This window comes from Lobosporangium transversale (assembly GCF_002105155.1).
Source record: "Lobosporangium transversale strain NRRL 3116 chromosome Unknown BCR41scaffold_87, whole genome shotgun sequence".
Lineage (NCBI taxonomy): Eukaryota > Fungi > Mortierellomycota > Mortierellomycetes > Mortierellales > Mortierellaceae > Lobosporangium > Lobosporangium transversale.
In genome coordinates, this window is record NW_019029065.1 from 1 (window position 1) to 17230 (window position 17230).

The window sequence follows — 17230 nt, forward strand, 5'->3', positions numbered from 1 at the left end:
TTTCCAAGACTCATGAATACGAGACAGTACAGAGTCAGCATCGAGGCATAGCTCTGTCACTAGGATGCTATCGTCTTCTATCGTGCGTGTACCCTGCATATACAAGTCAAAGAGTCTCAGAGCCTGTGCTGGCGAGAGTGCACTGCGTGATGGAGAAATCATGCTGCTAAACATGGTCTATTGCTTTTCTTTTTGGTCGTAGATGGTATTCCTATCCGCACCACTGAGAGAAGAATGGTTGTCAAAGAAATGTTTATCAGTGATGAGTGTGAAAAAATGTTTTCTTACATGCTCCCAGTCATGTTCGTCTGTCTCTTACATCCATGTACGCCTCAAAAGATTCGAGAATCGGACTAATAAAAAAGTAATGCAGCTGGAATAGTCTGATGTGCTGAAGGATGAAGGATGAATGTTAGGAGAGGGAAGATGAAAGACAGAAGACGAAGGGATGAGAAAAATTAGACGCATGTGTCTCCTTGCCTTTGTGCAATTGTTGTTTTGGTACTCTACTCATTCAACTACAATGCGCGTCGACCAATGGTCAATTGGTTTTTGTCATTTCTGCTCGAGTGATTGAGGGATCATTTATTCAGTTGCATTTAGTATTGTTTTTTTTTTATTTTTTTTTTTTTTTTCTGGCACAGGAATGAAAAGAAGGAAGTGAAGGAGGATGGAGTCGTGAGATCATGCTTGCATGTCTGGGTTGTGTAGAGATGTTTACATGCATGGGAGGTCTTGAATAGTTTTCACCTGTGACAAGTGAGGTAGAACACATCATCTTTTTTGCCACCATTCTACTCCTTTCGCTCTTTCCTATGCTCTCACTTCAACTCACACCCTAAGAACCTTCTCTTTCTCTTCATCAATGCTACACAACACCATAACCACTAACCAAATTACCCTATTCTGTCTTGTGGATGGAGAATCAACCTCAAACGCGTTTTCGCGAGATTGACCCTACCAAGACAGTTGATGGCCTCAAGAAGCACATCAAGGCTGAGAAGACTCCTCGCTTTGATGATGTCGCCGCTGATGAACTCACCCTGTGGCGCGTCTCTCATCCTGTCATTGCAGCTAACAAGCACCAACCCATTCTCCTGAGCCTCGTTCAGCAGCGAATAGAGGGAATCACATAGACAATGCTATTGGGTCGTGATGTGGTGCAGAATAGAGAAAAAATATTTAGGTTGTCCAATATTTCCGCCTGATTTTCGTTCACTTCGATAGTTTCTTCTACAAAATGTCGAAGTAGCAGTCGAAGAGACCAAAAATGCCGTCACAACCTTTAAATCAGAATCTCCATTGGCGCTTTCCCAATCTTTCTCTTCGATGGTTGTGTTACACAACTTCCGTTTATTCGATTAATAGCCAACCATTTCCACCCCTTCGAACAGACAATTTTTGCTCTATTCACTGTTGAACGAGGCTCTGGGCGCGATTGATTCCCCAACCGAGCTTGACCCAACGGACGACATTGCTGACATCTTTACCGAGCCGCCACCCAAGAAAACAATTCATGTCATTGTCCAACGACTATTGGCCGTTAAATTCTAATTGTGCCTGTTACTGCGGCATGCAAGCATTTAATCATTGATTATGTCTAATGATCCATCTTTTTTTATTTTTGGTTTTACATTATTGCGGTATAGATCCGTCTACTTCCACTTGGAGTAAGACTCATTTGTTTAATTGGTTCTCTTCAGTAATTTACAGCGTTTTTAATTGTTTTATCCATTTTAAAAACATTTATCCATTTTCAATTTGCATTGCTCCGATGGGAAATAAGCTTTATCCGTTTAAGCTAATAAAATTATCCTATAAGTTATCAAACATAATAACCGAACCGACTGTCACAAATATCCAAACACCATGTCCTTTCCATGTCCCACAAAAGTCATGGTTAATTCCGCATGACCACTTGGATAAATTTCTCAGCCCTTTTCGGCCAACTTTTTAACTTACCTTTGGATAAATTTTTTTATTCATTGGAACAATTTTAAAAAAAAACCGATAAAGTTTATTTTAAAATGGATAAAACAATTAAAAACGCTGTAAATGAAGCAAAGGAGAAAAAGCCCAAGGAGCTTGAAGACCCTGCAAGCGACATCTCTGAGGTCTTTGGCGCGGCCCCAGCAAAGAAAACCATCCACATCATTGTCCAACGTCCATCAGCAGGTAAGTCACGTTCCTATTTGCTTCATCGGCAATGATTAATGCAATGACGCGTTTAATTAATTAACTTTTTTTTTTTATTTATTTTTCTTTTAAAGACGCGATAATTAGCCACAGGATAAGATAGGTGTGACATCAGTCACATGTTGGTAGTTTACGCGCCAGGTTGCATCGGTTGTGATTGAGCTTATTTCTCGTTATCATTAAGCTCTTTACTCGTTGCAAGCGACATTCTCACACAGTCGTTTTTTTCTTTTTCTTTGACCACACTGCTATTAAGTCCTTCATTTGTATTAATGATTGCTGAGCTGGATTACTTCTCAAAATACAGTCCTCCAAAAAAGTGTTCGCATGTTTGTCACTTTTCTGGTTTTTCTCTTCTATCTCTTCCATATTACCTGCGTTTGCCCTGAAGTTAAATGTATACAATCTGGTATATCACTAGAGCCTGTAGCGGGTTTCAGCTTTAAGTAAAGGCGGTTTAGGCTGCTGTTAGAAACTTTTAAAATTGCGCCTTCCATTCTAACACTTTTTTGAAAAATGACATCTCGAACTTTATTTCTTCATATTTTCCGCCTTAATAGTCTATATAGCCTCCTTTGTTGTCATAGAGCTTCCTTATCCTCCTGGGCATGCTTTCATACAGTCCTTGAATTTCTTGTATATCAATCTTGCACCATATGTCTTGGAATCTCTCCCACAGTTCGTCGATGGATTTCGGAGCTGTTGGATAGTCTTCAAGCTCTCTCTTGACGCGCGCCCAGATGTTTTCTATTACGTTGAGATCAGGAGAATTTGCAGGCCATTTCAGAAGCTTGAGCTTGGCCTTCTTCACATATCTCATAACGGTGCGAGCCGTATGGACTCTGGCATTGTCCTGTTGAAAAACAAATTTATCCACGTCCATGTTATACCAATCCCGTGATCGGAATACATAGTCTTTTAGCACATCAACATACGCTACTGAATTGAGCCCTCCTTGAAGCCAGCATGCATCACCTAGGCCGTAATATGTCACACAACCCCATATCATAATTTTGCCGCCACCACCTTGCTTTTTCTTTTGAACTTGATGTGGCAGTATCCGCTTGTTTCTGGGTCTCTTAAAGTAGTATTGTCGTCCGAAGGGCCCTATCCTGCTGATGACGACTTCATCAGAGAACATAACGTTTTTCCAGTCGTCGACGGTTCATTTCAAATGATCCTTTGCGAACTGGTACCGTGCGGCAATTTGATTCGCAGTGATATCCTGCTTCTTTCGCTTGACATATTCTTTCAAGCTCTCTTGTGCAAGGTAATTTCGGACGCTCTCTACGTGAATCTGTACTCCGCCAGTCGATTTGATGAAACGCTGGCCTTCCTTTAAGGTTAGAATTTTCCCAATATCAAAGTAACGAGCAAGTAAGGTCTTCGTCCTCTTGGTAACTTTCGTAGGGCGACAGATTTTAGGGCGTGGGATGTTTGCTTTGCCTCTTTGCTAAATCCCAGAAACTAAAAAAGCAGTGCTCCTAATCGGTACATTCGATTCAATACACCTTCGAACCGAAATCGAATTGACCAAGGTAAGGTTCATATCGAATCGAAACCGAATGAATATATATTGTCGAAACCGAATCGAATGTATCGAATATTCGATGTATTCGGTAAATCGAATCATTCGGTGCCTCGATTGTACCGATTCAATTCATTTGATATACCGAATCATTCGGTACATTGATAAACCGATTAAAATTTTTATAAATTTTTTCTCACGGCACTCTTAATCAAAATGTGGATTTAAATCGTGGATTAAGAAAAATATTACCATGAAGATAAGGTTAAAACACATGTTTATAGAAAATAAAGCCTAACAACGAGTGCGAGATATCTGGTGCGTTATACTTAAATACTCAACTGCGGCATCAGGACAACAAATGTGTTTGTATTCGCTTCAGTTCGCCTCATTTCCTTTCCTTTTCCTTTTTTTTTTTTTTTTTTTCTCTCTTTTCCTTTTCATGCATTATCTCAATTCAGCCCAAAACACCTCTTAAAATGAGTAAACGACGTCGTCGAATTATCGAGGAGGAAGAAGAAGAAGTATATATTGAATACATTTGCCATATTACTTTGTATTAAGAAAAGAAGGAAAAAACTTAACCTTAATGTTTAAATTAATACCTCCATTGCAATTTTATCATACATGAACTTAAGGTTTTTGACGTTGGTAACACTTCTATGTCTGCCAGCTTTGACGCACCTGACAACGATATGGATATGGAGAGCGTGATGAGCGGCAGCGTGATGAATGAGAGCTTAGTGACGAGGAGCGTGGGAAGCTCCAGCGTGGCAAGCAGCACGGCGATCAACCGAAGCTGGGCGTGGTCACTGAAGAACAAGTGGGCCGAGCGTGTTAAAACTAAGAGTGGCTCTGGTATGCGCTGCTGTTACCCTAGCTGCGGGAAAACCTTTGGTTCATCGAATATGTCAACTTCAGGGGTCATCCAGCATCTGTGGCAAGTACATCGCATCACTAAAGATAGCAATGCCAATGATGGCAGTCTCTCCAAGCAAGGCCCGATGGACAAGATGCTTAATTCATTTTCTCAGCCAAAAGTATTTGACCCTACGAGATTTGACGAATTGCTTGTCCGATTCGTTATCACAACAAAGCAGCCATTTACGATTGTCAAAAGCACTGCTCTCCAGGAGCTTCTAGTCCATGCTACAATGGCTACAGCATCTCAAGTAAAGCTACCGTCTGATGACACCATGGCAACCAAGGTAAAACTATTATTACTATGATTATGATTATTATTATTATTATTATTACTCTTCAATTATTATTTTTTTTTTATAACAAACATCAGCCAAACACTGACAAAAAGATGGATTAAAAATAGGCTAAGCTAAAATACCAATACATGAAGCATCAAGTCATAAGCTTATTTGAGGATATTAACAAGGTATCACTGACCATTGATGGCTAGACAAGCCCTTTCCAAGGCAACTTCCTGGGGGTAACAGCTCACTGGGTTGATCATGACTGGCGCCAACAAGAGCTGGTCATTGGATTTGAGCCATTGTATGGAGCGCATACAGGTGAGAACTTAGCGGAATCTCTGGCTAAGGTCATCGATCGATTTAAAATTGGTGACAAGCTTCTAAGTATCACCACCGACAATGCGTCAAATATGTCCAAAATGATCCAAGAGCTTGAAAAGCATCCCAAGGCAGTAGAATGGTAATTCTCAGTCACTTTCAATAATGCTAACGCATCTAGTAATGAGTTATCTCTAACGCTTCTCTTAAAAAAAATAAAAATAAATAAAAATAAAAAACATTAGGCCGCTCAAGGATGGCTTATACCATGGGCCATGCCTTGGACACATCATTAATCTGGCAGTTCAGGCGATTTTGGGCCCAAGTGGTTTGAATGACTTGGCTCCTGAAAATGACAGTCTCTACGTGAACAACAATGAGTGTGAGGATGCGGTTGGGTTAACGCTTGTAACGCTGAGTACATTACAGAAACTCAGAAAAGGCATTGTTAAGATCAGGTCAGTATTACTATATAATCTTGACTGCAAATACAGTATAAACTTGAATCATGAAACTTAACTATAAAATACCTTTTATATCGACTTATACATAGAGCTTCGCCACAAAGAATTGACAAGTTTGGCCAGGTCTGCGCTATCCTGAAATGCCCAAGCCTTGAACTGAAAAGGGATAACTGCACACGTTGGAGCTCTACTTTCATCATGGTGGATAGGGCAATAGCGTTAAGGCTAGCCTACCAGAGCATGTGCCAGAACGAACCGTTTTTATCGGCCTTCTCCCTGAAAGACGAAGAATGGGGATACCTGAAGAACCTCCATATTTTGCTTAGCCAGTTTAATGATATCACAGCGACGGTGTCTTCTAGCCTGGGATACCCGACAATCAACAGAGCCATGTCTGCTTACAACAACATGATCGACCACCTAGAAGATTATATTGAAAAAGAAGAGGATCCTCCACTAAAAAACGCAGCAGGTCAAGGGTTAAAGAAGCTTTTGCGTTATTATTCTAAAACTGATTCCTCAGCGGTCTATGCCGTCGCCACTGCTATGGACCCGAGGATGCGGTTTGACTGGTGGGAAGCTAACGAATGGGGTGAATATATTCAAAGCAGCCAAGACATGGTAACGAAGGTCTGGGAAGATGAATATAAGGGCAAAGAAGGCCCAAGTCAGCTCCCAGCTGAAGAAGAAATGGAGATGAGACGCTATGGTATCAAGAAAAAAGGTGGAGAGCTTGAATTATACGTTCGAGAAGGAAGTTCTCTAGTTGCTAGTAACATGAGCCTCCAGAGTTAGTGTACTGGCGATCACAAAAGGAGCGCTTGCCCAATTTGGCGAATATGGCAAAGGACTATCTTGCAGTCCCTGTGACATCAACCCCGGCAGAAAGATGCTTTTCGCAAGCCAAGTTCTTCCTGCCACCTGAAAGAAATAGCCTTAGCCCTACGACGATCCAGCGCTTGGTCATCCTGGACTCTTGGATGAATGTTCTCCCATAAATTAGTTGCTATAGTTCTGTATACATTCGTTATAAGTGATAAGTCAAAATTTAAATATATTTCCAACATTTGAACGTTAGTCGAATGTACCGTGGCGCATCAAATTGTGTAAGCCCATTCTAACCTGTCAAGTTTTTTATTCAAAAAGCCGATATAGTCGTATTAAATAGTGCATAGATACATTCGATGCGCTTAAAAAATCGGTTTTGATGCATTCGGTAAATCGGCTGCGATACATTCGGTAAACGGTTTCGATACATTCGATGCATTCGATATAATCATACGACCCATGCTACACATTAAGGGTATCATTCAACACATTCGATTCATTCGATTCGATACAGGAATGGAGCATTCAATTTCGGTACAAACTTACCCTGAGCCGAAACTGAATCGAATGCATTCAATCCCATTCAATTTCGGTTGTATCGAATCGATTAGGAGCACTGCACGTAACCGTTATTTAGTGTCTCCAGATTCAATACACGCATGGCCTGGTTTTTTGGATAGTGTGCGCAATATGACGTTAAGTGATACCCCATTGTATGAGCCGCCCAGTTTCCAAAAAAGAAGAGTATTCGAAGAAGAGTCGGCGATCACAGCAATGTTTATCAACTTGAGCCTCGGACTGATACACGAAAAACTAGGGCAGCACACCGCGGTGAACCTGATAGTCAGTGCCTTCTTAGTTCAGGAAGAATTTTGTTCCCCATTGAAGTGAAGAAACCCTATGTGTTGTTTGTTAATCAAGGCATCGAACTAGGTGATGCTTACAACGCAAATAGTGATCGAGAATCGGCAGGGCCAGTTCGTCCATTGCGACAAATTTTAGGCTACATGTGGTGCAACGGATACCGTTATGGAGTCCTCACTTCTCTGGAGCAAACCTGGTTTATAAGACTCCACATTAATAACGCCGGTGATCAAACGCGAGATATTGAAGTATCACCAACTGTCTATCACAGCCAAACTAATCCGACATTGCTCCAGAGTTACCTGGTTTATTAGAGAGGCCAACCGTGATCCAAATGGGAAATCCGATCCCCCGAGCGAGCAGGAAATCAACAACGTGACTCTTCCAGATCATGGTGATAGTGACTACAGACCGCCAGCCCCTGCTGAGGAGGAGCCTCGGGAGACTAGGTGGAGTTTCGGCAAGGTTTTGAGAAGGTTTGACAAATTATATCGTTCATAGGTAGTTGATGCGCCTGTTGTAGTTGCATTAATGAACGAGCTTTATTCCTGTTTGGTCTAAATTTACCAAGGTCTAACTGAATCAAGGCGAATAGCGGTCAGTCTCAGGGAAATATCGCAAGGGGACAAAAAGTAACAGTTCCATCTTTTAAGAACATGAGGCTCATTTCGCAAGATGAATGCGCTGCAACATTTCGAGCCACTTGGAAAGGAGAAGATGTTGTAGTCAAGAAGTGTACTGTTTGGAAAGACCACTGGAAATGTCAGGATGCCATGGAGCAGCTAGAACATGAGACAAAGGTTTACAGTTTTCTACATCATCTTCAAGGTCGCTATATCCCCCGTATGAAGATAGCAGGCATAGCGGATGGAATTGATCTTATTCTTGTAACAGAATATGCAGGTACTAACATTAGGAATAAGGATCTTACAGAGGCGGATCGCATGAAAATCCGAACAGCGTTGTCAGCAATCCACAAAGCTCAAGTGCTTCATGGTGACCTCCATCGAGGGAATATTCTTATCCAAGAAGATGGCCAAGATAGACATTTCAAAATAATCGATTTCGGGCTATCCAAGTTTATGGACGACAGAAAAAGGCTGAATGACGAGATGGATGAATTGGAGAAAATACTTGCATAGTCTGGCTTTTTACTATGGTTTTCAATATTAGTTACGGCGAATCAGCACCATCATTTTGGCTACAATAGCGAAAAAAAAAGGGCAGGGATCTCACCATAAAAACACAAAAATTAAAAAGGGAAATAAAGAAAAAGCTCCATAGAAAAGGATATGGGATCTATTTTGCAAAAATACATTTGTGCTGAAAGATAAAAAAGAATAATGATGTACTGTCTCTTGTTGCATTTTCACATAACTACGGATATTAAGTTTCGTCAATAAATGTAAAACCATCTCTTAAAGTTGCGCTTCAGTATTCCTCAGGTCGAGAAAATCCAATTGGGTCTGAAATGAGCGACTCTACTTACAGTATCATGGATATCGATTTGTGTACGCATGGTCGTGTGCTCAAAAATGTTTATTGTCATGTGATAACTATCCGAATTAAGCTTTGTCACTCTTATTTGACAACCCCCCCCTAATTTAGCAGTCACACCGGCTTATTTGGCAACCCAGGTCTTCAATTTTCTCTTTTTTGTTATTTGACAACCCGGGTTGTCAAAAAAAGAAGAAAAATTGTCTTTTTCAACCTGTCACATGACAAGTCTTCACCCTCTTGCACTTTTGGAGGGCCTTTCTCAGCTGGATTTCTAAAATGGTGGCAACACTCCGTTATCATGACTGTGGTTATAGCTTCTTCTGTCTCTCTTTTTTTCCTTTCCGCGTCTTACGCATGCGCCATCAAGCGTCGCATCACCACTCCGAATTTATGTATGCTTATATATCCAAAAACCCCTTAGTGCATGTTACCCGTATAGGCACATTTTCTATAAAGCAAACCCTTGTTTTAGAAATCAGTTGTAATAAAAAACAACACCTCGTAACCAAAAAAAAAAGTTTGTTATTTGATGGAAGTTTTTAGATTGCTGGAGGGATTTCGTGTTGCTGAGGGATAGCAATAGAAATGATTTTCACATTATAATCTTGCCAGTTGTCAAATAACAGTGAGCTTGGGGTTGTCAAATTAGATATTTTACTATTTGGCAACCCGGGTTGTCACGCAAAGAAAAAAAATTGAGAAAAATAATTAAGGGGGGGGTTGTCAAATAAGAGTGACAACCCGGGTTGTCAAATAGATTCACCCCCCTTCAACTATATAACCAGATACCCATGATGAGTTTCCTCAACCCCTAAAGCATAGAATAACTAGACCTTAATGATGGCTTGCTTCAACTATTAATACAAAATAATTCATTAGTTCCTTCAAACGTCGCCAATGAGCTCAAGCGTATGCCTTTTAATAACCGCACCTTAATGATTGGTTTATTCAAACGCTATTAATACGGCCATGAGTTTGAGTTTGAGAAACATGACTATTAAATAAAATTAACTTTAATTGAGAAACATGGTCTGTGCCCTGCGAAATGCTTAAGATTTCATACGCGTTCATTTTCATCTTTCCCTTTCCGCTCTTGCTTATCCCTTACAGAGAAATGCAACCTATACCATGGATGCTGAGGAGCATGGATATTATGAAGTGGAGAGGACCATTTGATATCGTGTTAGTTTTCTAATGGAGAAACACACAGCCTGCGCTCTGCAAAATGCTTAACATCTCATACGCGTTCGTTTTTTAATGGTGAGACATGGAGTAGATACTTTTGTTGGTAATTGATTTAAAATATCAACGAGTGGGGCACGTCTGTCTTTATGATAAAGATTTACTGCATGCCTGACATCTTTATCATTGAGTTTTTTTGGGGCGTCCAGGTATCGGCTTGGTTTCTACAGTACCCCTTTCCTTGTACCTTTGGATTATCATCTGAACGGTCCTGACATTCAACTGGAGTTGGCAATCTCAGAGCTAGGTTTAACACATTTCATCATTCCAACAACCTGACCACGTAGTTCGATGGGAGTATAACGACCCATGATAAGAGACTTTCCAAGGTTGTGTATGTGAATAGTGGATGGAGTGAAGATCATTACAGTATGATACATACCATAATTTTTATTTTAGACTGTCTGCGAATTTCTTTATTTTCGGGCATAGTACCAGAGCATACATCAGGAACATTGACTGATGTCTAAAACATCAAAACCAACAACGGGACAGAAACTGGGAAAAAACTAGAATTTGGTTGCGGCTTATTTCTCCTTCCTGATGTCTGTTTTGATGTGTATTTGGATTTGCGAAAACTCTTTATTGTGGACCAATCTTATATTTTTACAGAGCATTATGAACTCCTTTACATAGAAGACCATTCCCTCTTTTTAGTTGGTGAAAGAGTGATATTATTAGGAAACAGTCGGGTTGTTGGTGGAGGTGGAGTGGTATCTCTTGGCCTTGAGACAGATTGGACAAACTTCTCTTTCTTCTTACTTGACTCGGTGCGCTCCTTTGCTGTCATTAATTTGGGAGCCTGCTTCTCAAGCGAATCCTAATAATAATGTATTTTAGTGGTTGCAATGTGAGTGACAACTACGAAATAGCTACATAAATGGCTTACAATAAAGTTCCAGATGATTGCTAAAGAACTGTCCTCTAAGAAGTTCAGAAGGTCGCCCTTGTTTCTTGGCAGGTGGACTGTCTCTGGGGCAATCCTTCCAGCAATGGCAATCTCTCCCATAGGCCTAACCTGGTAAAACATCCCAACAAAGCCTATTGTGGGGTAGATTAGTAAAAGCCATAACAAGGTGCTCTTTTGCAACTCATAAGCTGTTGCTGTTGACTTACCAGCAACGTCAGCAACGTGAACAGAAGATGAAGTAACACCAATGGCTACATGCGATTCCTGAATACAGCGAGCCAGTCTTATATTTTTTCGATTTTGGATTGCTATTTCTCTTGGAGAAATATTTTCACATTTAAATTCGATATTTGACAGCTCAATCTGCTGGAACATAAAGAGGCAATCGGCTTTTCGACCAGCATCGCTAACATCACCATATTCTGATGTCTGTAGTTGGCGCATCAATTTTGATGCCTCGAGGGCTTTTTCACCCCTATATTTGCATTTTGAGATTGGACATATTAGTATTCAAATGTATGCATCAAGGACAATACTGTATTGGTTACTTACGTATGTAGGGTGACTTTGTTTGTTAGCATTGCAAATACAGAAACCCAAATATGCATACAGTCCATCTCAGATGGGGCAACAGTTCCAAATGGTGGGTGCGTAATGAACTTGCACCTATATTAATGGATTCTTGAATGTTAATATGTTTCAAAATAGTACCATACAATTTTTGTAGGACTTAAAGATTGAGAGTTAGTTCGAAACTTACAGCAATATTAAAATTTCAATAACCTTATCCTCAAGCAGTTCCGATGGCAGTGGAGGCTTGGATTTTCTACCTTCAAGTAAGCCCCAGTCAGTCTTCAAACAACCAATAAAGTCCTCTACATCAACTTCCTCAAGAATTGGAATATAATTTTTCAGGACTTGTTGGCAAGGATGTTCAGTGAAGCCCTCTATCAGACTCTGTTCTATTGCTTCCTCTAACACAGAGCCATTGTTATAGTTGTCGAAGTGGTCACATGCCCTCTTGGATAATGTATTGAGAACACAGCTCATTGCGACTCTATATGGACATTGTTAATGCACATTAGACTCCGTTTGAAATGCACAGAGGAATAGCTAATAACAGTAATGTTTCATACTATGATTAACTTACTGAGCATCTTTGACCACTGTAATATCTTTCTGTTGCTCGCTTTGTCCTTGGTACTCTTTCAACATGTTGACAGAATGATCAAACAACTCTGCATGTAGTGGGTTCATTGATGGAGACTTCTGTGGAAATTCAACACATTTCTCGCAGTTAATCTAGTTATACATTTGTAGAATAATGAGTCACTTTACACATAGTTAGGAAGAGCACTAAATGTGGATTTACAGATCTTACAATTTTCATCAATGATTTAGTAAGTGAGCTCCATGGCTCTTCGGTAGCACACATGGCCTTCCTTCTCTTAGTAGGGGAGCGTGGTTTCTTGGAGGTCGAAGCTTCTCCATTCTGATCCATCGATGCTAATGTTGGTATTTTGTTGATTCACAAAAAAAAAAAAAGAATAATTAATAATAATAATAATAATAATAATAATAATAATAATAATAATAATAATAATAATAATAATAATAATAATAATAATAATAATAATAATAATAATAATAATAATAATAATAATAATAATAATAATAATAATAATAATAATAATAATAATAACAAACCTGTTACTGTAGCTGTTGAGGTAGGTGTTATTGGTGTTGATATTGCTGTGATCCATGGTTCACTGGTCTGTTGTTCTTTTGCCTGTGTGAAAACAATACAGATGCAGTCAGGATGAAAATAAAGAAGTAGGTTAGACCGATTTGTGAAATAGTTCTACGATTCATCACATGCAGTCATCCAATGTTTCCTATCATTTCAAAGCATACCAGTTCCTCTCGAAGACCATTTTTAACGCGAGATTGCAAAACCAATTGCTCTTGACCTTCCATCATTGATCTATTCACATCCTTTTTAATGCTATTTTTTGCAATCTCAATTGCTTCTTTTCCGAAGATGCCACTGTAAAAATCCAAAATGGATTTGCAAAATGATCGCACATCCCTTGGTGCTCCCTTAAATGAATTAATATCATTCAATGCTGTAAAAAAACTTGACTCGTTTTGTCCAGTAAAAGCAAAGAAGCCCGTCAAACTCCAAGCTGCAATCTTTGTTTTTGCCAAGTATGGAATCGAAGGAACGTTCTCAGGGAGTACATCAGTAGTACCGGCATAAGCTGGGGGGATAGCCATGTCGAGCCTAGGTTGAGGTTACCAACAGTCAGCTTCATGTAAAATTAAGCAAAAATAGAAAATCAAAAGGTTATGGCCAGAAACAATTGTAGTAACAAATTAAAATGAAACTTCAATGGATGCACTCGCCAAAGGGGCCGACAATGCATCTACTGTGCCTTGATGCACCCGCCAAGGGGCCGACAGTGCACCTGATGGACATCTCTTCCCGCCAAGGGGCCGACAGAGGAGTATGAGGATAAGAGATCTATATCTCTATGGCACCCCCACTAAGTCCACCATAATCAACATTAAACTAACAATATCTAGGAACATTTATATACGATATCTTGATGCACTCGCCAAAGGGGCCGACAATGCATCTACTGTACCTTGATGCACCCGCCAAGGGGCCGACAGTGCACCTGATGGACATCTCTTCCCGCCAAGGGGCCGACAGAGGAGTATGAGGATAAGAGATCTATATCTCTATGGCACCCCCATTAAGTCCATCGATCCAAGCACCATCTACATGATACAGCATTTACAACTTGGCAAGATATCAATACCTTAGAGTAGAGGAAAGAAATCTGAGGCGAACCGAGTGATGAAAATGAGCAAAAGAAAGAGTGGTATGTGAGAGAGTGTGTGAAAAAAAGGTATTTAGTGATAGAGTGACGGAAAAAAAAATGGTAGCCTTGATTGCACTAGATATTAAAAAAGGAAAATAGAGACGCAATGATTAATTATTAACAGTGACAAGAGAGAGAGAGAGAGAGAGAGAGAGAGAGAGAGAGAGAGACGCAAGGATTAATGGTGAGGAGAGTTGTGGCTGAATATGGGATAATGTCATGACTTTATACATTTTACATTTCAATTGATCAATTATAACTAAATAGAATGAATACCTTGGTAAAAAATAGTTGCGTATGTGAAAAGCAGCTGAGTAATGACGATCACGGAGAAGCAGTTGCGCAATGACAAGACAGTGAGGCAAAGAGTATTGGTACCGATGACAATAAAAAAGACAGCAAATGTAAGAATGTAAGAGAGAGAGAAGTGATGATCAAAACAAATGCAGCGCGTTAGAAAAATAGACGTTTTCTTAAGAAAAACGCCTACAAATTTGATTAAATTGACCTCCCCAAATGTTTTATTCTAAAATGACGTTTGGAAAGTCACACAAATATATTTCTCACATGACATGTGATGAGAAACATTATTTTTTTACTCTTATAACAAAAAAAAAAACTACTCGACGTGTCAGTATCCACTTCATCCCTGCAGCTTGCACAAGTACGCACCAAGTCCTTCGCTATCTTTCGGATCTTCCGTTTCTTTGCCGAGCCTTGGCTAGTCTTCTGTCTGATGCGTTTAAGGCCTTCATGACTGAGTACTTCGTGATCTTCTGCTAAACGCTTCAATATTTGAAAGGTCACATCCATATCCATATCGGCAAGCGGTGAGCTTTCAGCTTCAGCAGGGTTGGAAGTAGCACTACTAGGTTCTGCTACGTATTCGCTGCTTGTCCTATCTCCCACAGCCCTCTCCTGTTGCAGGGCTTCTTCAACTAGCTCTTGCTCATCCTTTTTCTGTACTATTTCGAAATGCCAGCCTTTGATCATAGAGACCTCAGCGATCAACTACTGGAAGTATGCTCTCTCTTGATTTTTGTATCGGTTATGTCGAATAAGCGGCCGCATTTCCTCATCGACTGCCGGCCTTTGACAACGGAGCCGCTCACACATTTCAGTCGGAAGGATTGGCGTTTTGGCAAAACAGTTTCGAAGCGTATGTGGCTTGATGTGACTCCATGCCTCAGGGATCAGTGCCCATGCTTAGAAATAGATTTTTTGTTGCCAAAATTCTGAACGAGATACGTTTCGGAAGTAAGCAATTCCAAGAACGCCCGCTTGAAAACGCTTATCACCCCAGCATCGAGAGGCTGAGTTACTGGAGTCGAGTTTTTTGGTAGTCGCTGTATTCGGATATGCCTCCAAGGGATCCCTTCCTCTGGAACGCGCATGTCGATGTCGTTGTGCGCTGTCGTGGAGTCAAGGAGAAGAAGTGTGGGTTGCGAGAGCTCATCATCAAACTTTTGCAACCACTTGATGAATATACATCGATTCATCCATCCTGAATCCGCTTTTCCATAGTCATTTTCAATGCCTTATCTTGTTCGACTTGTCTCGCGAAGTGTTTGGCTAACGAATATCAAACAAATGCAATTGTCACGAAAAGAAATAAGAAAAAATAACAGCTAACATGGACTATTACATTCAATGTATTACCGATGACTAATGGCTTAAATGAAGTCATTGTATTGGCCATAGAGAGAGAAGTGCCAGAGGCATTGATGCAAAATAAGATAGACACCTTGCATTCTCTGAGAGCTTTGGCACCAGTTTTGGAGGTTGGTATCGTGTAGGATTTGGAATCCAGCTCTTTCAAATAGAACCCTGTTTCATCGCAATTAAATATATTATCGGGGGTTGTGACATATTAGTCACATGTAAGTAGTAATTTCACTTATCAATTATTAGTTATCAATTAGAGATTGTCCTATTTATATCAGTAGGAGGTGATCAATAAAGGGATGAACGTTTCTCATTCACTTTCCAATCCAGATTATTCATATTGATCACCCATACTTCTCAGGGGTGTACTCAGCGCAGATCTGGCGAATTTTTTCGAGCTCAGGTTCAATTGCATCCAAGTCAACCGAAGCTGCCTCTCCATGAAGTTGACAATATGAAATACGCTTCTTAAAAGTATCGAACCAATAAGCCGAAAATGATGGCTGTGCTTCAGATAGTGTATTTCCTGATTCATCTTGAAGATCACAGAGAACCGTGTATGTTACATTGGCTGCGTGTTTGAGCATCTTGCCGTTGATATACCGACTTTTCTTTCGTTGTCGCTGTATCCAGTAGTAGAGGACTTCTTCGAGAACCGCGTTTTTTCGCTCAACGATATAATGTGAGCCCGGGGGGTATACCTCGGCTGCAGCTCGAATTTTGTTTTCATTATGAAGTAATCGCTGAAAGCTACTTTTTGGAAGGTATACTCCTATTAAGCATCCGAAAGATTTAGAAGAAAGCTTGACTGAGAGGCAGTCTTTCCGCTGTTCAAGGTAATGATGAATATCCAATAGTTCAACTTGTTTTTCAAGGGAGTATGAGACCCTAGACATCGGGATCTCAAACTGTTTGGGGTTTGGGAGCAAAATAACAGCGGACATGTCATTTTTTCGGGTACTCTTTAAAAGCTCACTATACCTTTGTTCATGAGTGCGGTCGAGCTCTTCCAGCTCGCGCTTTGTATATTTTTTATCATACTTAGTGGGGAGGAGAAGGAGTTTTTTATTGTTTGGCATCGTTTTGATTGCAAAGGGATGTAAAGGCTAACAAAAAAAGTGTGTCATGTGAGAAATATAATTGTGTGACTTTCCAAACGTCATTTTAGAATAAACATTTAGGGAGGTCAATTTAATCAAATTTGTAGGCGTTTTTCTTAAGAAAACGCCTATAAAAATCAGACTCGACTGTAATTATGGATTCCTGCAGATCAGAGCGATCTATTGTTAATTTGCCTCCAAATTTGGAACGTGGTATACAAACCATGCCATCCTGACGCGTTGCGTCTTAACATGGATAGAGATGATGGCACTCGTATATATATGTATAAAAAAAATAAAAAAAAAATAAAAATCGGAACCTTTTTCGAGCACACTCAATTCATCAAGAAATCCACAGATTCATCTCACCTTCCAAAAATCTCTAATTCACCCTCACTCAATCATTTTTTTTAAAAAAAAAAAAAAAAAAAAAAAAACAATGAACTCTACTACAATCGAGTCCACTCCCTCTTCCTCTGTCGTTGAAGCTCAAAACCCTACCGTTGCGATGCCCTCGAC

At 40.1% G+C, this 17230-nt stretch overlaps 5 protein-coding genes across 5 annotated transcripts; 3 read left to right on the top strand and 2 right to left on the bottom strand.

Annotated features, from left to right (window-relative positions):
- The first annotated feature begins 787 nt into the window (after window positions 1-787).
- BCR41DRAFT_365294 (hypothetical protein) lies at window positions 788-1167 on the top strand. The gene has a single exon (XM_022026139.1). It carries the CDS (start codon window positions 918-920, stop codon window positions 1134-1136), a length of 219 nt encoding a protein of 72 aa, XP_021875287.1. The 5' UTR covers window positions 788-917; the 3' UTR covers window positions 1137-1167.
- An 860-nt stretch (window positions 1168-2027) lies between these two features.
- BCR41DRAFT_402382 (hypothetical protein) lies at window positions 2028-2294 on the top strand (the record flags this gene model as incomplete). Its single annotated transcript, XM_022029305.1, has 2 exons — window positions 2028-2175; window positions 2284-2294. The coding sequence occupies 2 exons, from the start codon at window positions 2028-2030 to the stop codon at window positions 2292-2294; spliced, it is 159 nt and encodes a 52-aa protein (XP_021875288.1).
- Window positions 2295-7232: 4938 nt separating this feature from the next.
- BCR41DRAFT_375935 (kinase-like domain-containing protein) lies at window positions 7233-8548 on the top strand (the record flags this gene model as incomplete). Its single annotated transcript, XM_022026994.1, has 3 exons — window positions 7233-7318; window positions 7360-7711; window positions 7994-8548. The coding sequence occupies 3 exons, from the start codon at window positions 7233-7235 to the stop codon at window positions 8546-8548; spliced, it is 993 nt and encodes a 330-aa protein (XP_021875289.1).
- Window positions 8549-10871: 2323 nt separating this feature from the next.
- BCR41DRAFT_365307 (hypothetical protein) lies at window positions 10872-11719 on the bottom strand. The gene is made up of 2 exons (XM_022026140.1): window positions 11265-11719; window positions 10872-11189 (listed from the first exon to the last, which is right to left on the bottom strand). Exons 1-2 carry the CDS (start codon window positions 11500-11502, stop codon window positions 10969-10971), a joined length of 459 nt encoding a protein of 152 aa, XP_021875290.1. The 5' UTR covers window positions 11503-11719; the 3' UTR covers window positions 10872-10968.
- BCR41DRAFT_242503 (hypothetical protein) lies at window positions 11273-13612 on the bottom strand. Its single transcript, XM_022020132.1, has 6 exons — window positions 12973-13612; window positions 12766-12847; window positions 12440-12564; window positions 12209-12327; window positions 11819-12115; window positions 11273-11724 (listed from the first exon to the last, which is right to left on the bottom strand). Exons 1-6 carry the CDS (start codon window positions 13333-13335, stop codon window positions 11607-11609), a joined length of 1104 nt encoding a protein of 367 aa, XP_021875291.1. The 5' UTR covers window positions 13336-13612; the 3' UTR covers window positions 11273-11606.
- Between the last annotated feature and the right edge of the window lie 3618 nt (window positions 13613-17230).